Genomic DNA, 27,650 nt, shown 5'->3' with positions numbered 1-27,650 from the left:
ATGTGACTCTATGAAAGATCCAATACTGGGAAAGAAAATTAGTTACCTGTAACTGTAGTACTGCAGTATTGGTATCGTTCATAGATTCACATGCAACCCACCCTTGTCCTGTTAGATGCTCCCCTCATTTATGCTACGGGATTGAGGGCACACTAGTGCTCGGAAATCTGAGGGAAACAGCCTCTGTTGGGAGTGTTCTAGAGGGTGCTGGCCTCTGATTGGTCATAGAACAATTTTGGTCATTTTTTTTTTTTTTTTTTTTATTTTTTTTAAAGGAAGTAAATAGGCTATTAAACAGAATCTGCATTTCCATTATAGCCTATGAAACTAACATGTATTGCTTTATAAAGTTACCGTGGGACTCCCACTTCGGGGAATATTCAAGCATGTGAATCTACGAAAGATTTCAATACTGGAGAACTACAGTTACAGGCCGGTAATATTCTTCTCCAGTATTGGGGTATCTTTCATAGATTCACATGCTTGAATCATTCCCCGTCGTCGAAGTGGGAGTCCCACGGTACATAGAAAGCAGTAAATTGAGAAAAAACTTTTTTTTTTTTTTTTTTTTTTTTTTTTTTTTACTGAAATGCATAGGAAAAAACACGTTCAATTATAGCTATCAGCCTCTTTGTAAAGAGCCCAAACTTCAACCAATCAGGTGTGACCACCTCCTTAGAACCCTCAGCACAGAGGCTCAGTCTGTCAGATTTTCTACTGCACGTCGTGTGTAAGGGAGTCTCCCTGAGCTTTGATCAGTTTTCTTTCTCTTCAAGAGAAATCCTTAGAATTTTTCACTTGACTTTTTTCTACAAGACTTTTTCCATCATGTCTACAAGAAAAGGTCTTTTTAGGCCTTGTGGGACCTGTGGCAAATTGAGACTTCACTGTGAGGACCCTCACAAAGAATGTATCTATTGCTTACATCCAGAGCATAAGGTCAAGGACTGTAAGATCTGCAGGACCTTTCCTAACAAGACTCTGAGGGACAGAGAAGCCAGGCTCCTACTTTGGCTCCAGAAAAAGAAGGCAAGAGAAGCTCTTTCTGAAGAGGAGAGTGACACTTCAGTGGCCTCGAAGAAAAGAAAGAGGTCTGTGGAGAGCCTATCCCCTTCAAGCAGTAAGTCAGCCAAGAAGCTGCATGCTTTTAAGGACACCGGGGATCTACCTTCAACATCCAAGGTAGCATGTGGCAGGGTTCACTCAGAGCCATCAACACCTGGTTCTTCTTCAAAGAAGCCTAAAAAGCCTTCAAGTTCACTGCCTCCGTCGACGTCCCAAAAATCGACACCGTCGACGAGACCGGCGACGAGCGCTCCGTCGACGACAGGTCTACCTGTGACGACGACTACAGTGACGGCTACATTTACAGCTCCTCCATCACCGATGATAGTGACTTCGTCTCCGCTGTCGTCTACGATGATAACATCGGTGAGTCAAAAGTATGGTCCGTCGTCGTCGCACACTTTGAAGATCACTAAGAAGCCGTCGACGGGTAAGAAGCTAAAATCTTTGTCGTCGGCGAAGAAATTCAGGAGGTCGCCGTCGGTTTCGCCGACGAAGATTCCATCGACGCGCCTGATAGTGAAAACTCCGTCGACGGGTGGCGTACTGACTTTAACTTCGTCGACGGGACCTTCGTCGACACTGGTACCACCGACACCAACTACACCGACGGCCCCGTCGACGCCTGCACCGTCGACGAGGACACCATCGACGAGTGCTCCGTCGACGACAGTTCCGTCGACGGTTCATTATCCTGGAACATCTCCTTACCTACAGCAAAGGCTTTTGCCTGTGCAGAGCAGGTCGTCTTTATTGCTGCCATCGCATACATCGCCCAGCAAGGTTGCACCCGTTCCTCCGCAGCATCTTTTTGATGATGATGGCGATGGTTACTCTGATGACGGATTTTTTCCGGTAGCGCGTAGTCCGTCCGAACTACGTATAAAATGCCAAGAGGAAGATGAAGAGGAGGATCTTCAGCCTTTTCCGCACCAACAGGATCAGGGGCATTTCGAGCAACAAGAACAGACAGTACAAATGCCGGTATCATTGATTAACAACCTTCAACAAATGATGCAGGACTACTATGCAAGGTTTCCCCCGTCTGGTTCTTCTACACCGGTACAGCCTCCACAGACACCAGTGTCCACTCCAGCTAGGCCTTCCGGATTCCCAGACCCTACCACAGCACCTCCATCGGTTCAGGGTATTGCGTCACCGTCATCCGAAGAGGAACAGGAGGAAGGGGAGATACAGGACTCAGACTCTCTAATACGGGAGTGGGATGAGTATCAGATCCAGACTCCATCTCCGTCTACACCACCGCCAGTAGACTCTCCACCGCAGGACATTGGGGGTTTCCATAGTGTCATGGAAAGAGCTGCAAAGAGATTCCAGATACCGATTACGTCAAAACAATCAGATTGCTTTCTTTATGATTTTAAAGAAGACACTAGAAAATCGGTGAGGGCCATTCCCATTGTAGATTTCATCTGGGAAGAAGGCCTAAAAGTCATGCAGACTCCGTCCTCCATTCCTGCAGTCTTGCCCAGGCTAGAAAAGAAATATAAAGCACCTGACAACTCCCCAGCATGTCTAATCAGTCATCTTAAACCGGATTCAGTTATTTCACAAGCAGCTCAGAGAAGATCCAGGAATCCGTCGGCTTCTCTGACTGCCCCTCCAGACAAGGAAGGAAGGCGGTTGGACTCCATAGGTAAAAAAAATTTCAACTATGGCTGCCACCACTGTTAGAGCGGCTAACTCTCTAGCAATACTTGGGAGATACGATCGTCCGATGTGGTCTGACATGTCACAATTTATTGATATGATACCTGAGGCCAGTAGAGCAGAGGCACGCAGAATTCTGCAAGAAGGAGAAAAGATTTCGGCTGAAATCATAGACTCTGCCATTGATGTTTCCTCCACAGGTTTTCGACAATTGGCCGGGGCGGCGGTACTCAGACGCCAAGGGTGGCTAAAGGCTACCTCTTTTAGGCCGGAAGTTCAGTTGAAGGTTCTGGACATGCCATATGATGGCGAGCTTTTGTTTGGCAAACATGTCGACGATGCATTGCAGTCTATTAAGGCGGACACTGAAACAGCCAGGTCCCTTGCAACGCTTCAGTACAAAAGGCAACCCTTTCGGGGAGCGAGAGGGAGAGGAACCTTTTCACATAGAGGAGGTTTTCAACAATATCGACCTTACTCCTCTTACCAAGGGCAATTTCGCTCAACCTATGGCCAGCAACAGCCGCATTCCTTTCGTCAACAATCATCAGCTCGCTTCAGACAACAACCAAGAGGAAAGTCTGCTTTCAGAACCAAAGAAGCAGCTAGAAAGCAGTGACCCTCATCAAGTGTCTGCACCCAGCCCCTATATCAACACTCGTATAGGGGGCACAATTTCCGAATTTCCACACCAATGGTCCAGCATAACAACAGACAGATGGGTTTTGGATATTATCAATCGGGGGCATACACTAGAATTCAAACAACCTCCTCCTCAGGTACCACCAAGAGGCCCCCCGCCAGCCCATCTCAACGAGCTTATGGAACAGATTGCTATCTTAATGAGCAAGGGAGCAATAGAGATTGTGCCAAGAAACCAGAGGGGAACAGGTTTTTACTCCCGTTTTTTCCTTATCAGGAAGAAGAACGGAGACTGGAGGCCTATTCTCGATCTTCGTTCGCTCAACAGATACCTCAAGAAGCAATCTTTTCGCATGATCTCTCTTCAAGACGTTCTGAGCCTGCTCAACCGAGGGGACTTTATGACCTCGTTAGATCTTCAGGACGCATATTTCCACATTCCAATTCACCCCAATCATCGGAAATACTTGCGGTTCAGGGTCGCAGGCATTCACTACCAGTTCAGAGTGCTTCCGTTTGGCCTCAAGTCGGCTCCAAGAGAGTTCACCAAGGTTTTGGCGCCAGTGGCAGCCCACCTCAGGCGATTAGGGGTACAGGTGTTCCCATACCTAGACGACTGGCTAATAAAGGCACGTACAGCGTCGAAGGCTGCCACGGACACGGAAAGATGTCTCTCCCTTTTCGGAGCTTTGGGTTTGACAGTCAATTACCCCAAGTCTCACATAGAGCCCACTCAGAACATCACGTTTCTAGGAGCCATCTTAGACACTTTACAAGCGAAAGCCTTTGCTTCGCAGGACAGAAGACAGAAACTTCGAAACTTAGCAACACGGCTCAGCAGAAAAAGGTCCGTTTCAGTGCGGACTTACAAGTCTTTTCTAGGGATACTATCGTCTTGCATTCCGTTGATAAGGAACTGTCGTCTGCACATGAGGACTCTTCAGCAACAACTAGACAACCAATGGAAACAGACAGAAGTCTCTTTCGACGAGCTAGTACAAATCACCCCTGCAGCGAAACAGGCTTTCAGGTGGTGGAGGGAAACTCCCCTCGTCTCAGACGGACTGTCATTTCCGAAGGACAGCACCATGCACATAGTAACAACAGACGCATCCCTGGAGGGATGGGGTGCTCATTTACAGGATCTTTCCGTGAGGGGAAAATGGTCCACTCAGGAATCAACTCTCCACATAAATGTATTAGAGTTAAGAGCGGTGGCTTTGGCACTCAAGTCCTTCCTCACGAACATCAGAGACTCGTCAGTTTTGATAAGGACGGACAACACCATGGTTATGCATTACATCAACAAGCAGAGAGGGACAAGATCTCGGGCATTATCTCTGGAGGCGCAGAAGCTGTGGCATTGGGGGATTCAGCATTGAATCTCCATCCGAGCAGAACATCTCCCAGGGATCACCCAACACCTGGGCAGACGCCTTGAGCAGGAATCGAACCAGCTGCCATGAGTGGGAACTCAATCAATCGGTTCTCGACCGTCTCTTTCGTCTTTGGGGCAAACCCACTCTAGATCTGTTCGCGACCAAGGACAACAAGAAATGCCGACACTTCGCAAGCTGGCGTCCGCAGAGGGGTTCGAAGGGGAATGCGTTTTTGATCAGATGGTCAGGGATTTATGCATACGCTTTTCCCCCGCTTCCTCTCATCCCGAGACTTCTGCTAAAGATGAAGAGGGAACAATGCAGGATTCTTCTAATCGCTCCCAGGTGGCCACGCCAGTTCTGGTTCACAGAACTTCTATTGCTATCGGAACAACCTCACATTCGGCTGAAGGCAATACCGGATCTGTTGACAATGAGCCAGGGTCAGGTTCGTCATCCCAACCCGACATCTCTTCGTTTATCAGCCTGGCTCCTGAATTCTATGAATTCGATGGATTAAATATCCCTCCGGATTGCAGAGAGGTGCTTGCCTGCGCCCGAGCTCAGTCTACCAATCGCACATACAAATTCAAGTGGAAGAGGTTTTGTTTGTGGTGCGCAGCTTCCAGCATCCATCCTCTAACATCATCTCCTGAACAAATGTTGCCATATTTATTGCATTTGGCTAAATCCGGTCTTTCGCATTCATCGATTAAGGTGCATTTGGCTGCCATATCACGTTACCGACGAACGTCTCAGTCACCTTCACTATGGTCCTCCAGAATAATAAAACAGTTTCTTAAAGGTTTGTTCAGAAAGTTTCCACCAATTCATCGTCCTGCACCACAATGGCATTTGAACATTGTTCTCGCCCAATTAATGAAACATCCGTTCGAGCCTATTCATAGAGTGGATCTAAAGTTTGTTTCTTTTAAAACGGCCCTTCTTTTAGCCTTGACATCGGCAAGGAGAGTCAGCGATATTCAGGCCTTTACAATTTCTCCACCTTTCCTTCAATTCAAGCCAGAGGTGGTAATTTTGAGAACAAATCCAAGTTTTATTCCTAAAGTTCCATCATCTTTTCACTTAAACGAACCAGTAGTTTTACGAATATTTTTTCCAAATCCTCAAACGGCAGCGGAACGAGCTCTGCATTCGTTAGACATTAAACGCTGTTTAAAGTTCTATATAGAAAGAACAAGTGGTTTCCGTAAATCTGAACAATTATTTATCAGCTATGGAAAGATCAATCACGGTAACGCAGTTACTAAACAAACTATAGCGCGCTGGATCTCTTCTGCCATTCAGTTGACGCACCAGTTAGCGGGGAAGCCATTATCATCCAATGTCCGGGCGCATTCCACTAGAGCGGTATCCACTTCCACAGCTCTGTTCGCTGGAATCCCTCTGGACCAGATCTGCAGGGCGGCGACATGGACACGTGCTCATACTTTCACCCAGCATTACTGCCTAGAAGCTTCTGACAAGGTGGATGCTGCGGTAGGACAAGCAGTTTTGCGCAATTTGTTCACGAGGTGAGCCTATAATCTTTACCCTCCGTCCTCTGTGTATTGTTTAAGGTATAATTTAACGTATATGCTTGCATATGTGCAGTTATGGATACATATGTTTTTTATTAGGTAGAGGTGTATGTATATATATATGTATGTATATATATATATATATATATATATATATATATATATATATATATATATATATATAATAGATGAACTCTATATGTACTTAATATGGTTAGCACTTAATTTTACAGATGTTAATTGCTTATATACATTCAGACAACATGCATTATGTTTATGCATTCTATTGGTACTACAAAAAAGTAATAATTTGTTCTTACTGCTGGCTATTCTGATTCAAGCATGTGAATCTATGAAAGATACCCCAATACTGGAGAAGAAAATGAGTTACTTACCTGTAACTGTGGTTCTCCAGTATTGGTATCTTTCATAGATTCACATGCGACCCACCCTCCTCCCCAGAGAGGCTCACCTTCTGGGATTTTTTCCTGGGTACTCTAGTGCGGAGAAATCTGACAGACTGAGCCTCTGTGCTGAGGGTTCTAAGGAGGTGGTCACACCTGATTGGTTGAAGTTTGGGCTCTTTATAAAGAGGCTGATAGTTCTATAATTTAATGTGTTTTTTCCTATGCATTTCAGTAAAAAAAAAAAAAAAAAAACTTTTTTTCTCTATTTACTGCTTTCTATGTACCGTGGGACTCCCACTTCGACGACGGGGAATGATTCAAGCATGTGAATCTATGAAAGATACCAATACTGGAGAACCACAGTTACAGGTAAGTAACTAATTTTCTTCCTCCCTAGGTTGATGTCCCCATTCCACCTGGCGAGTCATTCAACTTGCCCACCTTTTACCCTCCTCATATCTGATCATAGAAGAGGAGCATCTGCTTAGACAGGGCCACAGCCATTCAGTTAGTTACTAAATTGACTGCATAACACAGTTCATCCCTGACTTCCAGCTCTCTACATGGTACACGTTCAAAAAGAAGGGCAAGGCTGATGAGGGAAGGCCAAATCACCCACTCAGTCATTCAGGATTTCCTTATGTAACTCTTAATTCAGACCCACTACCTGGAGGGTACAGATTGTAAATCTGTGCATAGGTAAGGGATCTGCAGCCTGAAAAACAGATGAGAACTGGAGTCAGAGCACATGGCTCCAGTGACTTCACTGCAGCTTTTCCAGCATTGAGTGGCCTCTACCAGGGCAAGAAAGCTATGTCAGATATTTCACATCCAGGCTGGCACCTGGGGCAATCAAAGGTGAGGACTCTACAGATGGAGTATCCACCAGAAAGGCCATTACCAAAGTTAAGTAGCTTTCTCTTTATTATGTATCTGTAATTGAAAAGTTCATTTGGAATCATTGGTAATTAATCAGTTTCATCTGAAGTTTAAGATAGAGCTACAGCTGTCTCCAATCGGTGCTAGGCCAGATTTATTATAAGAATGTGCTTCTTAGTGAGTGTTCGTTTTCTGCTGAAAGCATTGCTTTCTAATATGCTCAAGAATCGATTGTTTGCAAAAACATTTGTGTTTTTTTTCTTCATGTGTTGGTGGTTTGTGAATTATCATGCTCTGGTACGCTTGTGGGCATTATGGTCCTGTTTGCATTCTTATCGATAAGATTTTAAGCAGTATTTTGTTTTAGGCTTGTGAAAGGAACGGCTTATCACTGGGATCTTCTTCTTGTTGCATTGATTAACACTGGGATGTCAGTCTTTGGGTTACCTTGGATTCATGCTGCATTTCCTCATTCTCCAATGCATGTCCGTGCACTAGCTAATGTAGAAGAACGGGTAGAAAATGGTCACATCTACGAGACGTAAGTATATCAACTCTGTGAAAGAATTTCACAATTTGAAAATAGTTTTGAGCACATCATCTTGTCAGTTACCATTCCAGATGTTTCATTTTGAACGTCTTCGCCCTAGCTTGGTTGGTCCAGCAACTGTATTAAAGCTGCTTAGCTATTTAGCTCATAATGGACCTGTAAACTAGAAACAAAAAACAGTAGTAATTATCGTGATACTATGACCTTAAGGTGCTAGGATGTATGGCAAACATTTGTTGTTTGTAAAAACCAATTGTCATGAAGCACAATAAATGTATTTGTACAAAATTAGCACGGCCAAGACAGGAGGGTAACTTTATGTGCAGTTCATAAATAACATGGTTGTACTGTATGACTTTCTAAGAGGAATGTGGTAGTGAACAGACAATTTTCACCTTCCAACTCGTTGATTATGGTACACCTATAGTAAATCCAGATATTCAGATGACATAAGAAATGTTAATCAAACTGAGGCTCCACTAGACCTAACCTAGCCCCGCAAAGACTTTTTTTTTTTTTTTTTTTTTTTTTAAGTTGTACAACATTTGTTTCCTGTTTCCAGTTGAAGAAGGGGACCAAGTCCAGTTCACGTAGGAGTGCCCGGTGTTGGCAGGAACCACTGCCCACCCATCTGTGGATGCAGCATCTGGTAGACGTTAAGTCGAAGTCTGTCAGCAATGTAGCCCTGGAGCAGCTGAAGAGTTCCTGAGTGGTGCAGTCGACGTCCCACACTGGATGAAGAATTGCAGTCGGTCCGAGATGTGGAAAAACCACCAACAAGCCTTGGCAAAGGCAAATGTTGCGAATGAAGAAATGTGGAGCTGCTGGGGACCAGCAAGGTCCAGGGGAACTCAACCCACGGAAGGGAGTCCCGGGTGACCCTCAGCAACCAAGAGAGTCTGAAGAAGAGGAGGCAGTCCTCACAGATGACCCACAGGCAGCAAGCACAGAAGTCAATGTGAGGCCCATGCAGCACACTTGGAAAAGAGTCCCACATCGCTGGAGAAGCACGCAGAGGACTGTGCTTCGGAAGGAAGAGTGCTGGGGGCTAGAGCTACTAGGAGCCTGAAAATCCATTGGAGGAGATCCCAACAAGCCTTGATAGCTGCAAGAGAGCAGTACTGTCCTGTGGGGAGAGGTAAGGACTTACCTTCTCCAAAGTTTGGACAGCTGGCGCGAGTACCAAGGGGACTACTCCAGACCATCTGATATACAGGATCCACACAGCTCAGGAAGAGAGGTGATCCACGCAGCCGGTCGTCGTTGCAGTTAATGCCTTGAGATGCAGGGAGTGACTTTTTGCTTCTTGGTGCAGACTGAAGACTTTCCACCCTCGGAGGATGCACAGCCAGGGAAATGTTGCAGTCGCTGAAAGGAGCCGGAGAAACAATGTTGCAGAGCAGAGTCATCGCTGTAGCTGCAGATTGTAGGTTCCTGTGGAGTCCCTTTGCAGTTCCAGTGGCCAGAAGTCAAAGTAAACATTGTAGAGGATTCCTGCTGGAGTCTTGCACATCGAATCCGGGGACCCACCCAAGAGGGAGAATCTAAATAGCCCTGGAAGGGGGATTGGTCACCTAGCAGGGTGACCACCTAGCGTGAGGGGGCTGTGACGTCACCTGCCTGACCTGGCCAGTCAGATGCTCCCAGAGGCATCTGCCCGCCTTGGATTTAAAATGGCAGAATCAAGTGGCCACCAGGAGGAGCTCTGGGCACCATCCCTGGGGTGGTGATGGGCAGGGGAGTAGTTACTCCCCTTTTCATTGTCCAGTTTCACGCCAGAGTAGGCACTGGAGTTACCTGAACCCGTGCAGACCTGTTAATACAAGGAGGGAACCAAATGTGCCCTTCAAAGCATACCAGTGGCTTGGGGAGGCTACCCCTACCAAGCCGTGTAACACAGATTTCCAGAGAAAGAGAGAGTGTTACCCCCCCACTCCCAAAGGAAATCCTTTGTTCTGCATTCCTAGGCTGGAGCTGGTCAAGCAGCAAGAGGGCAGAAACCTGTCTGAGGGGTGGCAGCAGCGTGGGCTGTGTGGAAAACCTCAAAGCTGGTAGCCTCCCAAGCCACTGGTTTGCTTTGAAGAGCACATTTGGTGCCCTCTGTGCATAAACCAGTCGGCACCGGTTCAGCTACCCCCAGTCCCTGCTCTGCCGCGAAACTGGACAATGGAAAGGGGAGTGGCCTCTCCCCTGTCCATCACCACCCCAGGGGTGGTGCCCAGAGCTCCTCCAGAGGGTCCCTGGGTTCTGCCATCTTGATTCCAAGATTGGCAGGGAATTCTGCGAGCAGCTAAGTGGCAAGGCAGGAAACGACAGAGGCACCCTCTGATAGGTAGTTATCTGGGTTGGTGACCAAGCTCCCTCTTTGGGCTATATAAGGTCTTCCTCTGGGGTGGGTCGCCAGATTTGGCTTGCAAGATTTCAGCAGGACTCCTCTGCAACCCCTGCTTCGACTTCTGGCCTCTGGAACAGCAACTGGACCCTCCAGGAACCTATAAGCTGCAGATCCACAAGGAAGACTTTTATGCAACATTGTATCCAGAATTCCTTCCAGCTTTGCAACATTCTCCAACTCTTTAGCCTGTGCAAGAAGGAATCTCCCTTGGGGTGAAGGCATCACTCCCCTGCATTCACAGGTACCCCAGCCGTACAGCCTCGGAAGACTGCAGCTCTTCAGCCTGCGCAAGAAGGAGGAATCTCCCTTGGGGTGAAGGCATCACTCCTCTGCATCCACAGGTACCTGGCTGCAACAAAGACCGGCTGGTTGGATCTCCCTTCATCTTGAGTTGCACGGGTCCTGCATCATGGGTGCTGTCGCAACTAGGTGGTAGTAAGTCCTTTCCACTCCACACAAGACAATACCCACATGCACCTCATCGTTTGCAGCTGCCAAGGCTTGTTTGCTTCACCTCGAAGGTGAATTTCAGGCAATGTGTAGCTCCAGCACTTGCTCCTGCAACTCCTGGGCCTCTGTGTGGTCCTCTGGCAACGTGGGAGCAACTTCTGTGGTGCTGCGTGGGCTGCTTCAGTGACTTCTGTGTCCCTGTCCTGTGGGTGCTGCCTCTGCTCCTGTGGGCCTTCTGCGACGCAGAGGGTCCTCTGTGACTCCCTCTCCTGGATAGACTCCTCTTATACCTCGCTGGTCTCCGGCAGCCCCTCGTTTCCTCCAACCGTGAATTTGCCCTTGCCAAGGTTTGTTGGTGGAAATCCTTCACAGACACCCATCTGCAATCCAGCTTTCTGCGTGGGACACCTTTTGCCTGCATCAGGAACTCTTCTACAGCTTCCGGGCTGCAGTGCTGACCTGCCTTCCTTCATTGACCAACTCTGGGTGGGTAGTATCGCCTATTTCTCCTGGACTCCGACACTTCTGGACTTAGTCCCCTCTCTCCACAGGTCTTCATCTTCGGTAATCCACTGCTGGTTTCTTGCACGCTGTGCTGGGTGTCTTCATTCTCTCTTCATCCTTTGGAGTGGTTTTGAGGAAATCCAGTGTTTTATTCCTGGTCGCTGGAGGGTACTGCATTACTTACCTGTGTGGTTTCCTAGTATTCCCAGCTCCCCTCTACACGATTTACTTACCTAGGAGGGGGCCCTGTGGTCGTAGTCCACTTTTAGTACATGGTTTTGGCTCCCCCTAGGGCTACTATTGCTATTTTACACTGCTTTCTGATCTTTTTATGCCTCTTACTGTTGGTGTGTGTGTATGCATATGTGTGTGTGTGTATGTGTATATATATATATATATGCCCACACATTAAATTTACTTACCTGTTATTGGAGGGTTCCCTCTCTAGTATTTTCTGATAGTGTGTTCCAAAAATAAAGTACCTATATTTTTGTACAGCCAAGTGTTTTCTTTCTTGTGTGTAAGTACTGTGAGACCCTAGTGGTATTGCATGAGCTTTGCATGTCTCCTAGATGAGCCTTGACTCTAGAGAGCCTGGCTTCTAGACACACTACCTACACTTCACTGAGAGGGGATACCTGGACCTGGAGTAAGTACCATAGGTACCCACCACACACCAGGCCAGCTTCCTACGTTAGTGGTGCAGTGGTAGGCTAAGCACTTGCAAGTGCCTTACCACTCTGTCACTTGGTGCTTTCGGCAGGAAAGACCTTTTACTAGTTAGGTTTACACCTATACCTAGTAGCAGGTATAGTCTATTAAAGTTTGGGTAAGAGACGGGTCTGGCATAGCCCCTGCTCCAAACTTCTCTAGAAAGAGACTAGAAGTTGGGAGGTTAGGCACACCTTACCACTCCAACACAAACATGTCTTCAGTACCTAGCACATCTCAGAACATGGGTTCTCACTATGAGGATCTCACCTCCCGGGAACTTAGGGAAGTGTGCAAGAGTAGGAGCCTGAAGACAGGGAGGAATCCTAATAAGACTCTGCTTCTTGGCCTGCTGCTCCAAGATTACCAGGAGCCAGGAGGAGGCGGAGGAATAGAGTCTAACCACCCCCCCCCCAATCCCTCCCCTCCCCCCACCCACAGTGTTAGAGAGGTTCTTAATACTGAGGTGGGTCAGGAGGATCCCTCAGAGGACCACAGGGTCTCTAGTAAACCCCATAGGGTAGCTGAGAGCACTATCAAAGTTGGCCATGTTAGTAGACCCCCCCCACCCCCCCATTTGTTTTCAGGGGACTAGTTCAGAGGGTTACTAAGCCCAGCGACAGATCCTCATCCTGCCACTCATGTCACCTCTGTATCGGAGGGGACACACTGCTCAACTCCAGGAAAAGACTCCTTAGAAAGGGAGCTCAGGGACCCGAGACTGGAGGAGGCCAGGCTGAGGCTGCAGCAGCAACAGCTAGCCATAGATAGGGAGGTTTTTACAGTAGAGAGAGGCAGGTATTTGGGTTTGCACCCATGGTGGCAGCAGTAACTTTGGTTTCAGGGATCCTAGGGTCAGAGAATACTTTTGATTCTAGAAACCTTAGCAAGGTTGTCGCACCCCCCCCCCCCCCCCTCCCCCCCCCAAAATACAAGTTGGGGGGATGACATCCAGAAATGGTTTGTTTCTCTGGAGAGGACCTGTAAAATTCAGAAGGTCCCCCAGAGGGTGTGGACTGCAATTTGTTGGGTCACCTTCTCTGACAAGGGGAGGGGATAGACTGCTTACTGTCAGAGAGGAGGATGTTGATAACTACAGTGTTGAAATTTGCTCTGCTAGAAGGATTCATTCTCACTAGTGAACAGGATAGGATCAAATTCAGAGAGACCAAGAAAAGATTGGATTGATTTTGTGGACTGCTCTGTTAAAAGCTTTGGAAGGCTGGTTACATGGTAGCAAAGTCAGTGACTTTGAGGGCTTGTATAATCTAATTCTGAGAGAGCATATTCTCAACAACTGTCTGATATGTTCCACCAGTACTTGGTAGACTCAGATCTGACCTCGCCCCAAGAATTGGGAAAGAAGGCAGACAAATGGGTCAGAACAAGAGTGAGCAGAAATGCTCATACGGGGGTGACAAAGCTAAGACAAGTATTTGCAATGCAAGTGGTCTGGTGTTTACTTGTGTTTAAGCTATTAGATTTGTAAACTCCTAACCAGACTTTTCTTGCCACATAAACTGAAAAGGTAAACAGTTTCACATAAGCGAGCCGACTGCATCAGGAGCGCAAAGCAAACACACAAAAGGAAACAAGTTAGCTCGCAGTGAAACGTAGTGGCAAAAGTGCAAATATCCATGTTACTGGCAAAAGTGCAATTATCCATGTAACGGGGTCGATGTCATGCAAAGTGCTCTACCACTGCCCAGCGAGATCATGCTACCTGCGAAATAAAGAGAAACAATAGTGCAGAAACCATACTGAAAACACAGAGCCTCGTATGTTTTCAGTAGTTTACTGGTGCACTCGAGGTGGGCTAAACACTGGAAAAGGTATGATGTGTGCATGCCTTTCACTAATTAAATCAAGCTAATATTAAAAGACAAATCCACGAACCAACCAAACTGATGGGCTTGACATGGGCATGGTTACAAGCCCACAGAGCTATTACACCAGGGTCGGGGTGCTTTGCTCTAGACCCTAAAAACTGAAACAGGTAAGTCTTGTGACAAGGGTGGGAACAAAGACAAAAGTAAAGACTCCTCATCAGGCCCACAAAACTCCTCGGTGGGTGGGTCTAAAATCTCTTCTCTTCAGAGTAAAAAGTCTTGGTGCTATGTGTGCAGAAACAGTTTATAGCCAGGGGACAGCTCATGTCCTGGTAAAGGCCCTGAGCCTTCCACCACTACTACATCCACTTCCACTCCTAGTGCCCCTAGTAGGGGTAGTAATAGTGGTGGGGCTACTGGCATTCAGCCCACAAATGTAGTTGGGTTCACATTTGGCACCATAGTGGAATCTAGGGTAGGTGTAGAGCCCCCCAAAACAATTCCTGTCTCCCAGGGTGGCACTGGCCTTGCCACCCTAGCTGCTTGTCTCCTTAATGTAGGTAAGTACATGCAGCACATTCAGGTAAACGGTATTGAGGCAGGGGCACTGGTGCTTGTATCACCATAGTTACTGAAAAGTTAGTGTCACCTGCACAATATCTACCTGGTCACCAATACCAAGTCCCTGATGTGAATAACTCCACTCTGTACCTCCCCTTAGCTGTAGTACACTTTAGCTTGGGTAGAGTTACTGGCCCTTAACAGGTGGTAGTCTCACCTAACCTACCTGTTGAATGCCTCTTAAGGAATGACCTAGAGACCTCATATTGGGCTGAGGTAGAGTTCCTTGCCCATGCAGCCGTGTTGGCATCCCCAAACATTTCCTCCCTTTACTCTCAAAGCAGATTAAAGAGCAAAGTAGGGATGGAGCCCTGGAGCCTGGAATAATGGCCCAGGACACTCCTAAAATCACAGGCAAGCACTGTAGGAAGTTGGCTCTATATATACTATCTCAAAGTAAGAGATAGTGTCCACAGAGTCCAAGGGTTCCCCTTAGAAGAATGGCAATATTAGACAATTCTAATGCTCTATTTTGTGGTAGTGTGATCAAGCAGTAGGCTTATCAGAGAGTAGTGTTAAGCATTTGTTGTACACACACAGGCAATAAATGAGGAACACACAATCAGGCCAATAGTTTACTTATATAGAAAATATATAGAAATATATATAGAAAATATATTTTCTTTATATTTAGAACCACAAGTTTAAGATTTGAAGTAAATACGTAAAATGCAAGGTACTCCACACAGGTAAGTTAGGAACTTTGATTTAGAGCAATAGCATACACAGTTTTAGTAAAAATGGCAGTTCCTGGGAGAGGTAAGTATTGGTTAGTTTTTCAGGTAAGTAAGGCACTTACAAGTCTAAGTTCCTGGGTATAGGCAGACCACCGTTGGGGGTTCAAGGCAACCCCAAAGTTACCACACCAGCAGCTCAGGGCTGGTCAGGTGCAGAGGTCAAAGAGGTGCCCAAAACACGTAGGCGCCTATGAAGAACAGGGGTGCTCCGGTTCCAGTCTGCCTGCAGGTAAGTACCTGCGTCTTTGGACACAGCCCTGCACCACCCCAAACACTCTAGTACAGCAAACCTGTCCTGTAGAGCCTTTAGGACAGCAACCCTGTCCTCCTTTATTACCTTTAGGGCCCTTATTTTGACCTGCCCTATCCCTGCTAAGACAGCACCCCTGTCTAGCTTTACAATCCCTAGGACAGCAACCCTGTCCTGACAGAGACTTTTGGCCTGTTTATCAGTGTGTTCACTGGGATCCTGCTAACTAGGACCCTAGTGACTGTGCTCTCTCCTCTAAATTTGGTTGCATGTAGCTTTTTATCCCCACAAGAGGCATACTGGTGCCCCTATGTAAGCCCCTAGTATCTGGTACCTAGGTACCCAGGGCATTGGGGTTCCAGGGGATCCCTATGGGCTGCAGCAGTTATTCGGCCACCCATATGGACCCCATGCAAAAGGTTCTTCAGGCCTGCCATTGCAGTCTGCGTGAACTGGGGGCACGCACCAGTTTTCACTAGAGGTCACTGCACCAGGTCACTGCAAGTGAAGTGATTTGAATTTGGTTCCGACATTCCTAATGTGCTCTCCCTTCGAGCTACTCCACAATTGTCCTCTCAGGCTTCTGACATTAGCAACAGCCTTCTTTGTGGTCCATTACATCTGCTCGCAGGGTGAGTGAGCTGCAGACATTTTCATCTAAGCCTCCCTAACTTTCTGTCTGTCCTGACAGTAGTGCTTCTCACTAAGGCCTCCTTTTTGCCAAAGGTGTAGGCCAGTTCATCACCTTGCCTACTTCTTAGGTAGCCTTCTAAGGAAGAGGAGAGACTCCACTACCTCGACCCAAAAAGTGTTGGTGTTCTACCTTGATAATACAGGATGGACACGCGTTACGGGTGGATGATCAACTCTGTTGTTTATGTGGGTATGGAGCAAGGTCGGGCAATGCAGAAGCGGACTGTCTCCTTTTGGGCTGTACTCTGCTTTAAAATGTGTACACTCTGGCCAAGAAGCAAACCCCTGAGGGTTTGTGTGCTCATTCTGCCAGAGCTACAGTTGCAACTACTGCATAAGCACACAGAGTTCCAGTCCTTGACATCCGTCAGTTGGCAGCGTGGGCATCTGTGCACATGTTTACCAAACACTACTGCATGGACAATCAGGCCCCTAGAGATGGGCACTTTGCCTATTCAGTCCTGCAGTAATTTCTAGTATGATCATAGTTCGCAGACCCGCCTCCGGGCATGGTATTGCTTGGGTACCTATTGTTTTTTTGGGGTTTTTTTTTGGTTAGGTTTTATTATGAGAATGAAACAGCAGCTACATTCATCGCAGCAGGCAAAGAGTTGCTGCAATATATGGCATATAAAGAAACCTTTTCTCAATCAATATGCTTGGTGGCATTATCATGCCTATTTCGAGGGTATAAGTAACAAACACCGTTATATCAAACAAACCATCTTAACAGAGATAAGCTTGAGACTGCATAGGAGAAGTAATGAGTTGAGCCCTATATGAGGAGGGAAGGGGACAACTCTGAGGGGTGCCCATCAGGTGTGACGAGTGAGTATTGTACAGCTATGTCGCCGGGGGGGGGGGTGAGAGGGACCCTATTCCAGGGTGAGGTAGGCGATGAAGTCACGGTAAATGCAGTGTGTTGGAAAGTGCCTCTTTTACCATTGGTCACCCCCCACTTTTTGCCTGGTTTCTGGTGCAATTTCGGCTGAAAGTGCACTGGGTCCCTGCCAAACAGGTCCCCAGTATCGGATCTCTTTACCTAAAACTGCACAGTAATTTTTCACAATTGGCAAACCTTCAGTTGCCACTGTAAGTCCCTAGTAAATGGTACCCCTGGTGCTTGGGGTACTAAAGGAAGGATCCTGAGGGCTGCAGAACAGATTGTGCCACCCTTAGGGTCCCTCTCACCTAAGTGCACACAGAACTGCCTTTGCAGGCAGCGTTCCTTGGTGCAGAGCTAAAATGGAAACACTACATGGCACACAGCCTGTGTGCCCTTTCTCCTTTTCACTGCATGCAATATATGCAAGTCACCACTCTACCAGGCCTTCCAGCCCTAAAGGCAGGGTTGATTATATTACATGTGAGGGCATACCTGCATGAGCAGATATAGTAAGTGAACTGTGAAGCCATTTTAAGTACATGTACTGGACAATAGTCACTACGAGCTCCCCAGCTACATGATGGCTTCACCGACCATAGGGATGCTTAGTATCAAACATCTCTTATTAAACCCTCACTGAATCCAGTGAGGGATTTATTAATCCATGCACTCAGAGGGTACCCTAGAGGTGCCCCCTGCAAAACCTACCAACTCCTAGTGAGAACACTGACTGTATGGTGGCTGTACTGATTTTTATCATAGTTCTCACCCCCTAAGGTGAGAGCCAGTGCTCTTGAGGGCTCAGCACAAACACCTGCTCCGGGCAGAGATGTTACCTCCTCTCCCAAGCAGGATGGACATTCTAGGACGGGGAGCTTCAGAGGCCTTGGCGCCCATGAAATGCAACCAGTACGCCTGCAAATGGTGGAGGAGGTCGACCCCCTGTTCCAGACACCATTTTCTGCCGAAAGAGTGGTGGGAAAATTAAGTAAATTAGGAGTGCCCACTTCATGCCATTTCCACCCCTAAGGTAGATGAGCTGATCTGGACACCTTGTTTTTTAAATTCCTCCATCTTGCATGTAAGGAATTAGGCCAGTAGGGTTAGGGCTATGCCACATCCAAAGGAAGTGGTCATAGAAAGGGTGTAGCCACCCTAAAGGTAAGTAGCCCCATCTGATGGAGACTTCTAGTTGCAGATTCCTAACATTTGAATTTCCCAAGGCATCAGACTGGATCCAGAGATTTTTCTTCAAGCAGTACCTCTGTGTGCCGTTGATCGACTCCGCGGGCTTCGTTGGCGTCGTGCTCGCTGGGATGACGTCGCAGCCATACATAGGCGCCACCCCGGCGCACTGTCAGTTGTTTTCTTTCCGTGCCAGCCTATGCGCAGATCCAGAGAAGAGCTACCTCAGTCATTTTTTAATTACGTCGCCATTTTTGTCATATTTTTTACGAGTTCGTGGATGCGTCAAGGGATGTCCCGCAAGACCGGGTTCAAGCCGTGCAACTCCTGTCACCGAACTGTCGGTTACGGATCCCCACATCGTGTGCTTATGGTGTCTGGTGCACAATCACGACCCGAAGTCGTGCTCTGAGTGTCTGGCCATGAACCCCGAAGGCTTTGAGGGAGTGGTCCCTAAAGCTCATGGTGGCCCGAGACTTGACTCCGCCGTGCTCACGGTCCAGTTCGAGAGGAAGGTCTTGAGACCAGCCCCGGAGTTCTTCGTCTTTCAAGTCATCAGGACATTCAGGTCACAAAAAGAAGTTGTCAAAGAAAGACACGCGTTTGACTTCACCCTGTCGATCGGATGATACGACGGGGGAAGAGCATAGCCGCCCTAGGCCTCCGTCAACAGAGCCTTCTTCAGGGCGCTTCCCTGACTTCCCGGGAGCCGGAGCCACCCTCGCCCAACTCAAAAATTTTTTACAGGGCCATGCGGCTCATTTTTGGGCCGTCCAACCCACCTTCGGGCACCGGTGAGTCGGTTGAGGTCCCTTCTTTTTCAAAGCCATCGGCTTTGGCGGGCCCCTCCGGATCCAATCGCAGATCCGTCCCGACGCCGGTCCTGCTATGGCGACCTTCCCCGTTGTCAGGTCAGACGTCAACACTCCCGATGTCAGTTGGGCCCACAATCGACGTCGATACTATCCTCATACCAGACAACCTGGAGCCAGACCGACATCGATCGACGCAGATTCCATTCTCTATGGGCTCTCCTGTGCCCAGGGTTGATCCAGACTCTTATTCTTGTGGGTATGGATACGGGGAGAGTCTGGAGGGGTCGCTGAACCCTTTAGAATACCATGACCCACAAATGGACTGGGTGCAGGATTTGGGTGATGCTAGTAGACTAGACACCTCCCCCAACACTGGTGTGCTCTCTCCTAGCGTGGCTATGGAGGAGGGTGCTTCTTACTCTATGGTGGTGAGAAGGTCGGCTGAGGTCCTGGACCTTGAGCTTCCTTCTGTGGAGGTTAGGCCTAACATCCTAACAGACGTGCTTCAGCCAGGGTCTTCCTCTTCTGAACCCCTTTTACCCTTTAATGAAGCACAGACAGACGTCCTTTTAAGTACTTGGTCCAGGCCCAGCACAGGGGGTCCTGTGACTAGGACGATTGGCCGCTGCCATCGGCCTGCGCCGTCCGGCCTGAAATTCCTGACCCAATACCCCACGCCTGAAAGCCTTGTTATCCACGCTTCTTCATCTGGCGCATTCCCTGCCACAACCCCGGATATGGAATCAAAAAGACTGGATAATTTGGGGGAGAAGTTTTCTTCTTCCAATAGTCTAGCTCTCCGTGAACACTGCATGCCTTTTGGCCCACTATTCCCATACTCTGGGATACATTCACGCAAGTGCTGCCTGCAGTTCTGGAGGAGTCCCGGACTGTCCTGTCCCAAGCCGTAACAGATGGGAGGGATGCAGCTAAGTTCATGATTCATTGAGGACTGGATACGACCCACTCTGGGCAGATTGGTTGCATCGACGGTGGCATTGAGATGCCACGCCTGGCTGAGAACGTCTGGCTTTTCGGGGGATGTCCAGCAATCCTTGATGGACATGCCCTTTGATGGCACACATCTCTTCGGAGACAAGGCGGACTCTGCGCTTGAGCACTTTGATTCCCAAGCCACTGCTCGGTCCCTTAGACCCCAGCAGTCCGCCTTTCGTCCCTCTCGTTGCTATGAATGCAGCTAATCTCATGATTCGTTGTGGACTGGATACGACCGACTCTGGGCAGATTGATTGCATCGACGGTGGCATTGAGACGCCGCCCAACCATGTCCTTTTCCACTTGACCACAGACCATGCATGCTGTACAGCCCCCGTGCAGCCGCTGACGCGCGATCCCACGTTCCCCGGGGATCAGGGAGCCAGCGGGTTGCCAAGTCCACCCTCCCTCCCCTCCTCAGCCTCCAAGCCCTCCTAGTCTGCAGATACATCAGGAGCCAGTCGGTGGCAGGATCCTCCATCACCTGCCCCAATGGCAAGCCATTACCTCAGACAGATGGGTACTCCAAATTGTCTGACGGGGTTACTCCCTCACCTTCGAGACATCTCCAGCCATGCCACCTTCATACAGTCAGATATCGGAGGATCATATGGCGCTTCCTCGTGAGAAAGTCCAAGCCCTTTTGGCCAAAGGCGCTATAGAGAGGGTTCCGTTGTCAGAAGTAGGTTGTGGTTGCTATTCCCGCTACTTTCTGGTTCCGAAAAAGGACAAAGGTCTTCGGCCTATAGTAGATCTTCGGTCCCTCAACCCTTTCCTAAAAAGGGAGAAGTTCAAAATGTTGATATTAGCTCAGGTCCTATCTGCCTTGGATCCCGGAGACTGGATGTTAGTGTTGGACTTACAGGACGCATACTTCCATATTCCTGTCTTGCCAGCCCACCGGCATTACCTATGATTCGTGGTAGGTCACGAGCACTTTCAGTTTACCGTGCTCCCCTTTGGCCTTACCAGTGCCCTTCAGGTGTTCACTAAAGTGATGGTAGTGGTGGCAGCTCATCTGTGCATGTTAGGGGTCCCAGTCTTCCCCTACCTTGACGATTGGCTGTTGAAGGCGAAAACGCCCAAGAAAGTCGTCTCCCACCTCCAGACTACACAAACTTGTGCATTCGCTGGGGGTTCACTATCAACTGCCGAAGTCACACCTGACTCCTTCTCAGACGCTCCCTTTCAACGGAGCTGTTCTGGATACAGTGCAGTTTCGGGCATATTCTCCCGAAAAGCAAGTCCAGGATATTTGGGCTTTGATACTGATGTTTCTGCCTCTGTCCTGGATTTCGGTGAGAATGACTCTGAGGCTGCTGGGCCTCATGGCCTGCTGCATCCTGCTGGTTCAAAATGCCAGATGGCATATGCGGGCTCTGCATTGTAACCTGAAGTTCCATTGGGTGCAGCATCAGGGGAATCTCTCCGACTAGGTCCAGATCTCAGAAGGGACTGCGAAAGACCTGCATTGGTGGTTAACAAATCAGGATTGGGTCAAGGACAGATCCCTCTCCTTTCCCCAACCAGATCTTACGGTCTTGACAGATGCATCACTTCTGGGATGGGGTGGCCACATTGGAGAGGCAGAGATCAGAGGCATCTCGTCTCCGGTGAAAACCAGACTCCATATCAATCATCTGGAGCTCTGAGTGATTCGACTAGCATTAAAAGCATTTCTTCCCTCCCTCAAGGGGAAAGCAGTGCAGGTGTTGCAACAAACAAGGCGGAGTGGGGTCGTGGACTCTTTGTCAAGAGGCCCTTGGTCTCTGGACTTGGCTGGAACATCAGGGCATTTTCCTGGTGGTTCAACACATAGCAGGCTCATTGAATGCCAGAGCAGACCAACTCAGCCGACGATGCATGGTTGACCACAGATGGCATCTCCATCCGGAGGTGGCGCAAGGTCTCTTCTTGTAGTGGGGAGAAACTTGATTAGACTTGTTCGCCTCCGTACAGAACGCGCAATGTCAGCTGTTTTACGCATTGGAGTTTCCAAGGCGCCACTCGCTCGGCAATGCTTTTCGTTGCGAGTGGAACTCAGGCCTCCTGTACACCCCCAATACCACTTCTGCCTAGAGTTCTGAAAAAGATCAGGCAAGACCGGGCCCAAGTAATACTGGTGGCTCTGGTCTGGTATCCCAAACTTTTGAACATGGCCATAGCTCCTCCGATCAGACTGCCTCTTCAGGAGGATCTTTTGTTGCTGCAGCAGGGGAAAGTCCTCCACCCGAACCTGTGAACTCTGAAACTTCTAGCATGGAGATTGAGCGGCAACAGTTGGTGTCTTTGAACTTGCCACCCCAAAGTCTGTGATGTTATCTGGGCAGCCATGCGTCCCTCACCCAAAACTGTATATGCCTGTCGTTGGAAGAAATTTGTGGCATGGTGCATCAACAATTCTGTTGATCCTCTGTCTGCTCTTCTCCCTCAAGTTCTTCTCTTTATTCTTTCCCTTTCCCGGCTGGGTTCCACCTTGGGTACTCTTAAGGGATATCTCTCTGCTATCTCTGCTTTAACGTTACCAGATCAGCCTTCCTTATTTAAATCTCCCATAGTTGGGAGGTTTCTTAAAGGCCTCACACATCTCTTTCCTCCTATCCCATTCATCATGCCCCAATGGGATCTCAACCTGGTCTTAACTTATCTTATGTGTACCTCGTTTGAACCGCTTGTAAACTGTCCTCTAAGGCTCTTAAATACAGGGAGTGCAGAATTATTAGGCAAATTAGTATTTTGACCACATCATCCTCTTTATGCATGTTGTCTTACTCCAAGCTGTATAGGCTCGAAAGCCTACTACCAATTAAGCATATTAGGTGATGTGCATCTCTGTAATGAGAAGGGGTGTGGTCTAATGACATCAACACCCTAAATCAGGTGTGCATAATTATTAGGCAACTTCCTTTCCTTTGGCAAAATGGGTCAAAAGAAGGACTTGACAGGCTCAGAAAAGTCAAAAATAGTGAGATATCTTGCAGAGGGATGCAGCACTCTTAAAATTGCAAAGCTTCTGAAGCGTGATCATCGAACAATCAAGCGTTTCTTTCAAAATAGTCAACAGGGTCGCAAGAAGCGTGTGGAAAAACCAAGGCGCAAAATAACTGCCCATGAACTGAGAAAAGTCAAGCGTGCAGCTGCCACGATGCCACTTGCCACCAGTTTGGCCATATTTCAGAGCTGCAACATCACTGGAGTGCCCAAAAGCACAAGGTGTGCAATACTCAGAGACATGGCCAAGGTAAGAAAGGCTGAAAGACGACCACCACTGAACAAGACACACAAGCTGAAACGTCAAGACTGGGCCAAGAAATATCTCAAGACTGAGGTTTTATGGACTGATGAAATGAGAGTGAGTCTTGATGGGCCAGATGGATGGGCCCGTGGCTGGATTGGTAAAGGGCAGAGAGCTCCAGTCCGACTCAGACGCCAGCAAGGTGGAGGTGGAGTACTGGTTTGGGCTGGTATCATCAAAGATGAGCTTGTGGGGCCTTTTCGGGTTGAGGATGGAGTCAAGCTCAACTCCCAGTCCTACTGCCAGTTCCTGGAAGACACCTTCTTCAAGCAGTGGTACAGGAAGAAGTCTGCATCCTTCAAGAAAAACATGATTTTCATGCAGGACAATGCTCCATCACACGTGTCCAAGTACTCCACAGCGTGGCTGGCAAGAAAGGGTATAAAAGAAGGAAATCTAATGACATGGCCTCCTTGTTCACCTGATCTGAACCCCATTGAGAACCTGTGGTCCATCATCAAATGTGAGATTTACAAGGAGGGAAAACAGTACACCTCTCTGAACAGTGTCTGGGAGGCTGTGGTTGCTGCTGCACGCAATGTTGATGGTGAACAGATCAAAACACTGACAGAATCCATGGATGGCAGGCTTTTGAATGTCCTTGCAAAGAAAGGTGGCTATATTGGTCACTGATTTGTTTTTGTTTTGTTTTTGAATGTCAGAAATGTATATTTGTGAATGTTGAGATGTTATATTGGTTTCACTGGTAATAATAAATAATTGAAATGGGTATATATTTTTTTTTGTTAAGTTGCCTAATAATTATGCACAGTAATAGTCACCTGCACACACAGATATCCCCCTAACATAGCTAAAACTAAAAACAAACTAAAAACTACTTCCAAAAATATTCAGCTTTGATATTAATGAGTTTTTTGGGTTCATTGAGAACATGGTTGTTGTTCAATAATAAAATTAATCCTCAAAAATACAACTTGCCTAATAATTCTGCACTCCCTGTATAAAGACTGGCTTTCTAGTTGCCATTACTTCTGCCCGCAGAGTTAGTGAACTCCAGGCTTTGTCATCTAAGCCACCCTTTCTTGCCATACATCCTTACAAAGTGGTGCTTCGCACGACGGCTTCTTTTCTACCTTAGGTAGTGACACCCTTCTATGTCAGACAGTCCATCACCTTGCCTACCTTTTATGCACCCCTACATCCCTCTCATGAAGGAGAGAGACTCCACCGTCTGGACCAAAAAAGAGCATTGCCGTTCTGTCTTGATCGTACCAAAGACATCCGGGTGGGCGATCAACTCTTTGTGGAATATGTGGGTGCAAAGAAGGGAAAGGCGGTGCAGAAGAGAACCATTTCAAGATGGGTACTCTTATGCATCAAAATGTGCTACACTCTGGCTAAAAATAAACCTGAAGGTTTGCGAGCTCACTCCACCAGAACTACTGCTGCTACCACAGTGTTACCACGGGGCATTCCAGTCCTGGATATTTGTCAGGCAGCAACGTGGGCATCTCTGCACACTTTTACCAAGCACTACTGCCTGGACAATCAGGTCCGAAGGGATGGCTACTTTGGCCGTTCGGTCCTGCAGGACTTTTTGGTGGTGTTAGTTTGCAGGCCCACCACCAGGGATGGTATTGCTCGGGTATCTATTCAAAGGTAAGGAATCTCCAACTAGAAGTCTCTGTCAGATATAGAAGTTACTTACCTTGGGTAACTAAACATTGGGCAGAGACCTATTATAGTTGTAGATTCCCTACTGAACCGCCCATCCTCCCCGTACTGTGAACTGATTTCTAGGGACAGGAACTTTCCCTGAGGGCCCTAGTTTTGGGCACCACTCTGTTCTTCATGGCTCCACGCTACTGGCATGGAAAGTTGTGAAAAGAAACTGACATCAGCGCGCTGGGGTGGCGCCTATATACGACTGCGATGTCCTCACAGTGAGAACGATGCCTGCGGAGTCGACTGAAGGCACGCAGAGTTACAGTCTGGCACCTGGGGAAATTCAAAGATAAGGAATCTGCAACTAGAATATGTCTCTACCAGATATTTTGTTACTGAAGGTAAGTAACTTTTACTTCAATGCTCCTCAATTCACTATTTAGGTGGCCCCCCTGAGCCCTAGAATCAGATTTCTATCGACCTAAAAAGAGCTGGACACTACAGAAGTTGCACAGCAGAAGAAAACTGAAGACAACTGCCACAGCCCTACCGAACTGTCTGCAGCCTTTGAAGATCCTGCCCAAGAAGACCTGCAGCCAGTGACCTCCAAAGCCTTGGGAGGACTGCCTTCAATAAAGAACAAGAACTCCTGTGGACAGCTGACTTGTCTAAAATAACTCCAAAGAAGAAAGAAGCCTGCCTGAGGAACTGTGAAACCACCGCCTGTAACCACCTCTGCCCCAGACACCCACAGCCAGAGTCCAAGTGACCCACCAGTCCGGTGAAGGTTCCTGAAGGTTCCCCAGCACTTCCAACCCAGAGTCCATCGTGGGTTGACCCTTGCTGAACTCCACAGCGACGCCTGCAGCCTAAATCCTAGGACTCCCCCTTGATCCAAGTTGCCGGTAAGCTGTTTGACTCCAGAAGGCACCCCTGCACCCGAAGCACCTGGGCCTTGGGGAGCTGGATCCGTTGGTGTCCCTACGACCCTGGCATCTCAACTCACCAGAGCAGCTGTAGGTTGACCCCTCCTTGCCTAAGCCTGTAGCCAGTTTCTGAAAGTGATCTCCTGCATTGAATAACATTGGGGCCTGATCTTTTGTTTGCACCCGGGTGCCCCTGTGCTGCTGAGTGTATGTTTGGTGCTACCTTGTGCACCTCCCCTTTCCTCCCCCGTCTTTGCTTCAACCCCAGGAAATCCACCCCTGACATCACTCTACTCACCTGGAAGCAGTGCTGCAGCAGATACCACCTGTCTCCATTGAAAAGCATTGGGCGCTGTGTTGGCACTCTGCACCCGGCCGCCCCTGTTCTGCTGAGTGTTTAAAACCTCATCAATCCCCCCATGTCCTCGTCTCGATTGACTTAACATTGGGCACCGACCCAGCTGCCCCTGTGCCGCTGTGGGTGCCCTCTTGGTACCAACCTGGGCATTGCCCAGTGCTAGCCTGAACCCCTGAATACTGTGGCTGTAAGGGTGTACTTACCTGAAAAACAGCAACTTGTTTTCCTTCCATAGATTTTCATTGAAGACTCTGAAAATTGCACTAAATGTAAATTTCTTGAACAGCAAAGTATTTTTAATTTAAAAACTGCTTACCTTTTAACAACGTTCTTGGGTTCAAAGCTTATATAAAAGAAGCTGTTTTTTTTCTAAATTGATCTCGGATTTAGTCTTTAAATGTATCATTTATTGCCTCTGAGTACAACAAATGCTTAACACGACTCCTTGATAAGCCTAGCTGCTCGCCCACACTACCACAAATAGTGCTCTAGACCTATCTATTTCTGCCTTTGAACATTTTTGCGGATCCACTAATACTCTCTGCACTGTGTACTTCATTTTAGTATGCAATATAGAGAGCCAGCTTCCAACACTGATTTAGCAGTCATGCATGCTGAGGGATGAAGGTTGTATCTATCGAGTAACCACTAGGTCCAGTATTGCTCACTTGTCGCTCACCCCTGCTTGTGTCAACATGCACCAGTTCAGGTTTCATAGAGGCGAGTGTGGGCTCGGGCATGTATCATTCTTGGCTTCAACATTAAGCAGAAAGGTCTCCCAACACTCTCCCCCAGATTGGGAGATCATCCGGATCCGCTAAAGGGTGTGAGCCTCTGCACAGGTCCTTGTCAGTAGGTCACGGAGCCATTGTTGGAGATCAGGCGGGGCAGGTGCCTTCCAGGCCAGGGCCACCCAACATTTGTATACAACAAAAGCAAGGTATTGCATATCACCAGTCCATGTCCACCCGTTGAGTACTCAAGGCAAAGGGAACCCCTGGGGCAATCCAAATGAGCACCCGCCCCCCCCTTGCGTAAGCTGACATAGTGGGTCTCCACCCGGCTGTAATTTCGAACAGGTCTGCCCATGCATCTCCATCATTAAAGCAACAGCACACCGAGAATGAAACAGCAAGAATAGTCCACATAGGAACACTGGCAGGGCATGGCATAGTATCAAGGGTTCATGCCTCAGTACAAAGGCCCTTATTTAAAGAAATTTGATGTGGCCAACCCAGA

At 48.0% G+C, this 27,650-nt stretch overlaps 1 protein-coding gene across 2 annotated transcripts in view; it reads left to right on the top strand.

Moving 5' to 3' along the window:
- The window catches only part of SLC4A11 (solute carrier family 4 member 11), a 759,568-nt gene that overhangs the window by 650,942 nt on the left and 80,976 nt on the right, over positions 1-27,650 (top strand). For both annotated transcript variants that reach the window (XM_069204998.1, XM_069204991.1), the window contains exon 17: positions 7,952-8,125. In XM_069204998.1, coding sequence (XP_069061099.1) covers positions 7,952-8,125 — 174 coding nt within the window. The remainder of the gene's footprint in view (positions 1-7,951; positions 8,126-27,650) is intronic.

Source organism: Pleurodeles waltl, chromosome 1_2 (genome assembly GCF_031143425.1).
Source record: "Pleurodeles waltl isolate 20211129_DDA chromosome 1_2, aPleWal1.hap1.20221129, whole genome shotgun sequence".
NCBI classification, from domain to species: Eukaryota; Metazoa; Chordata; class Amphibia; order Caudata; family Salamandridae; genus Pleurodeles; species Pleurodeles waltl.
This window is presented reverse-complemented; position numbering and strand designations above follow the sequence as displayed.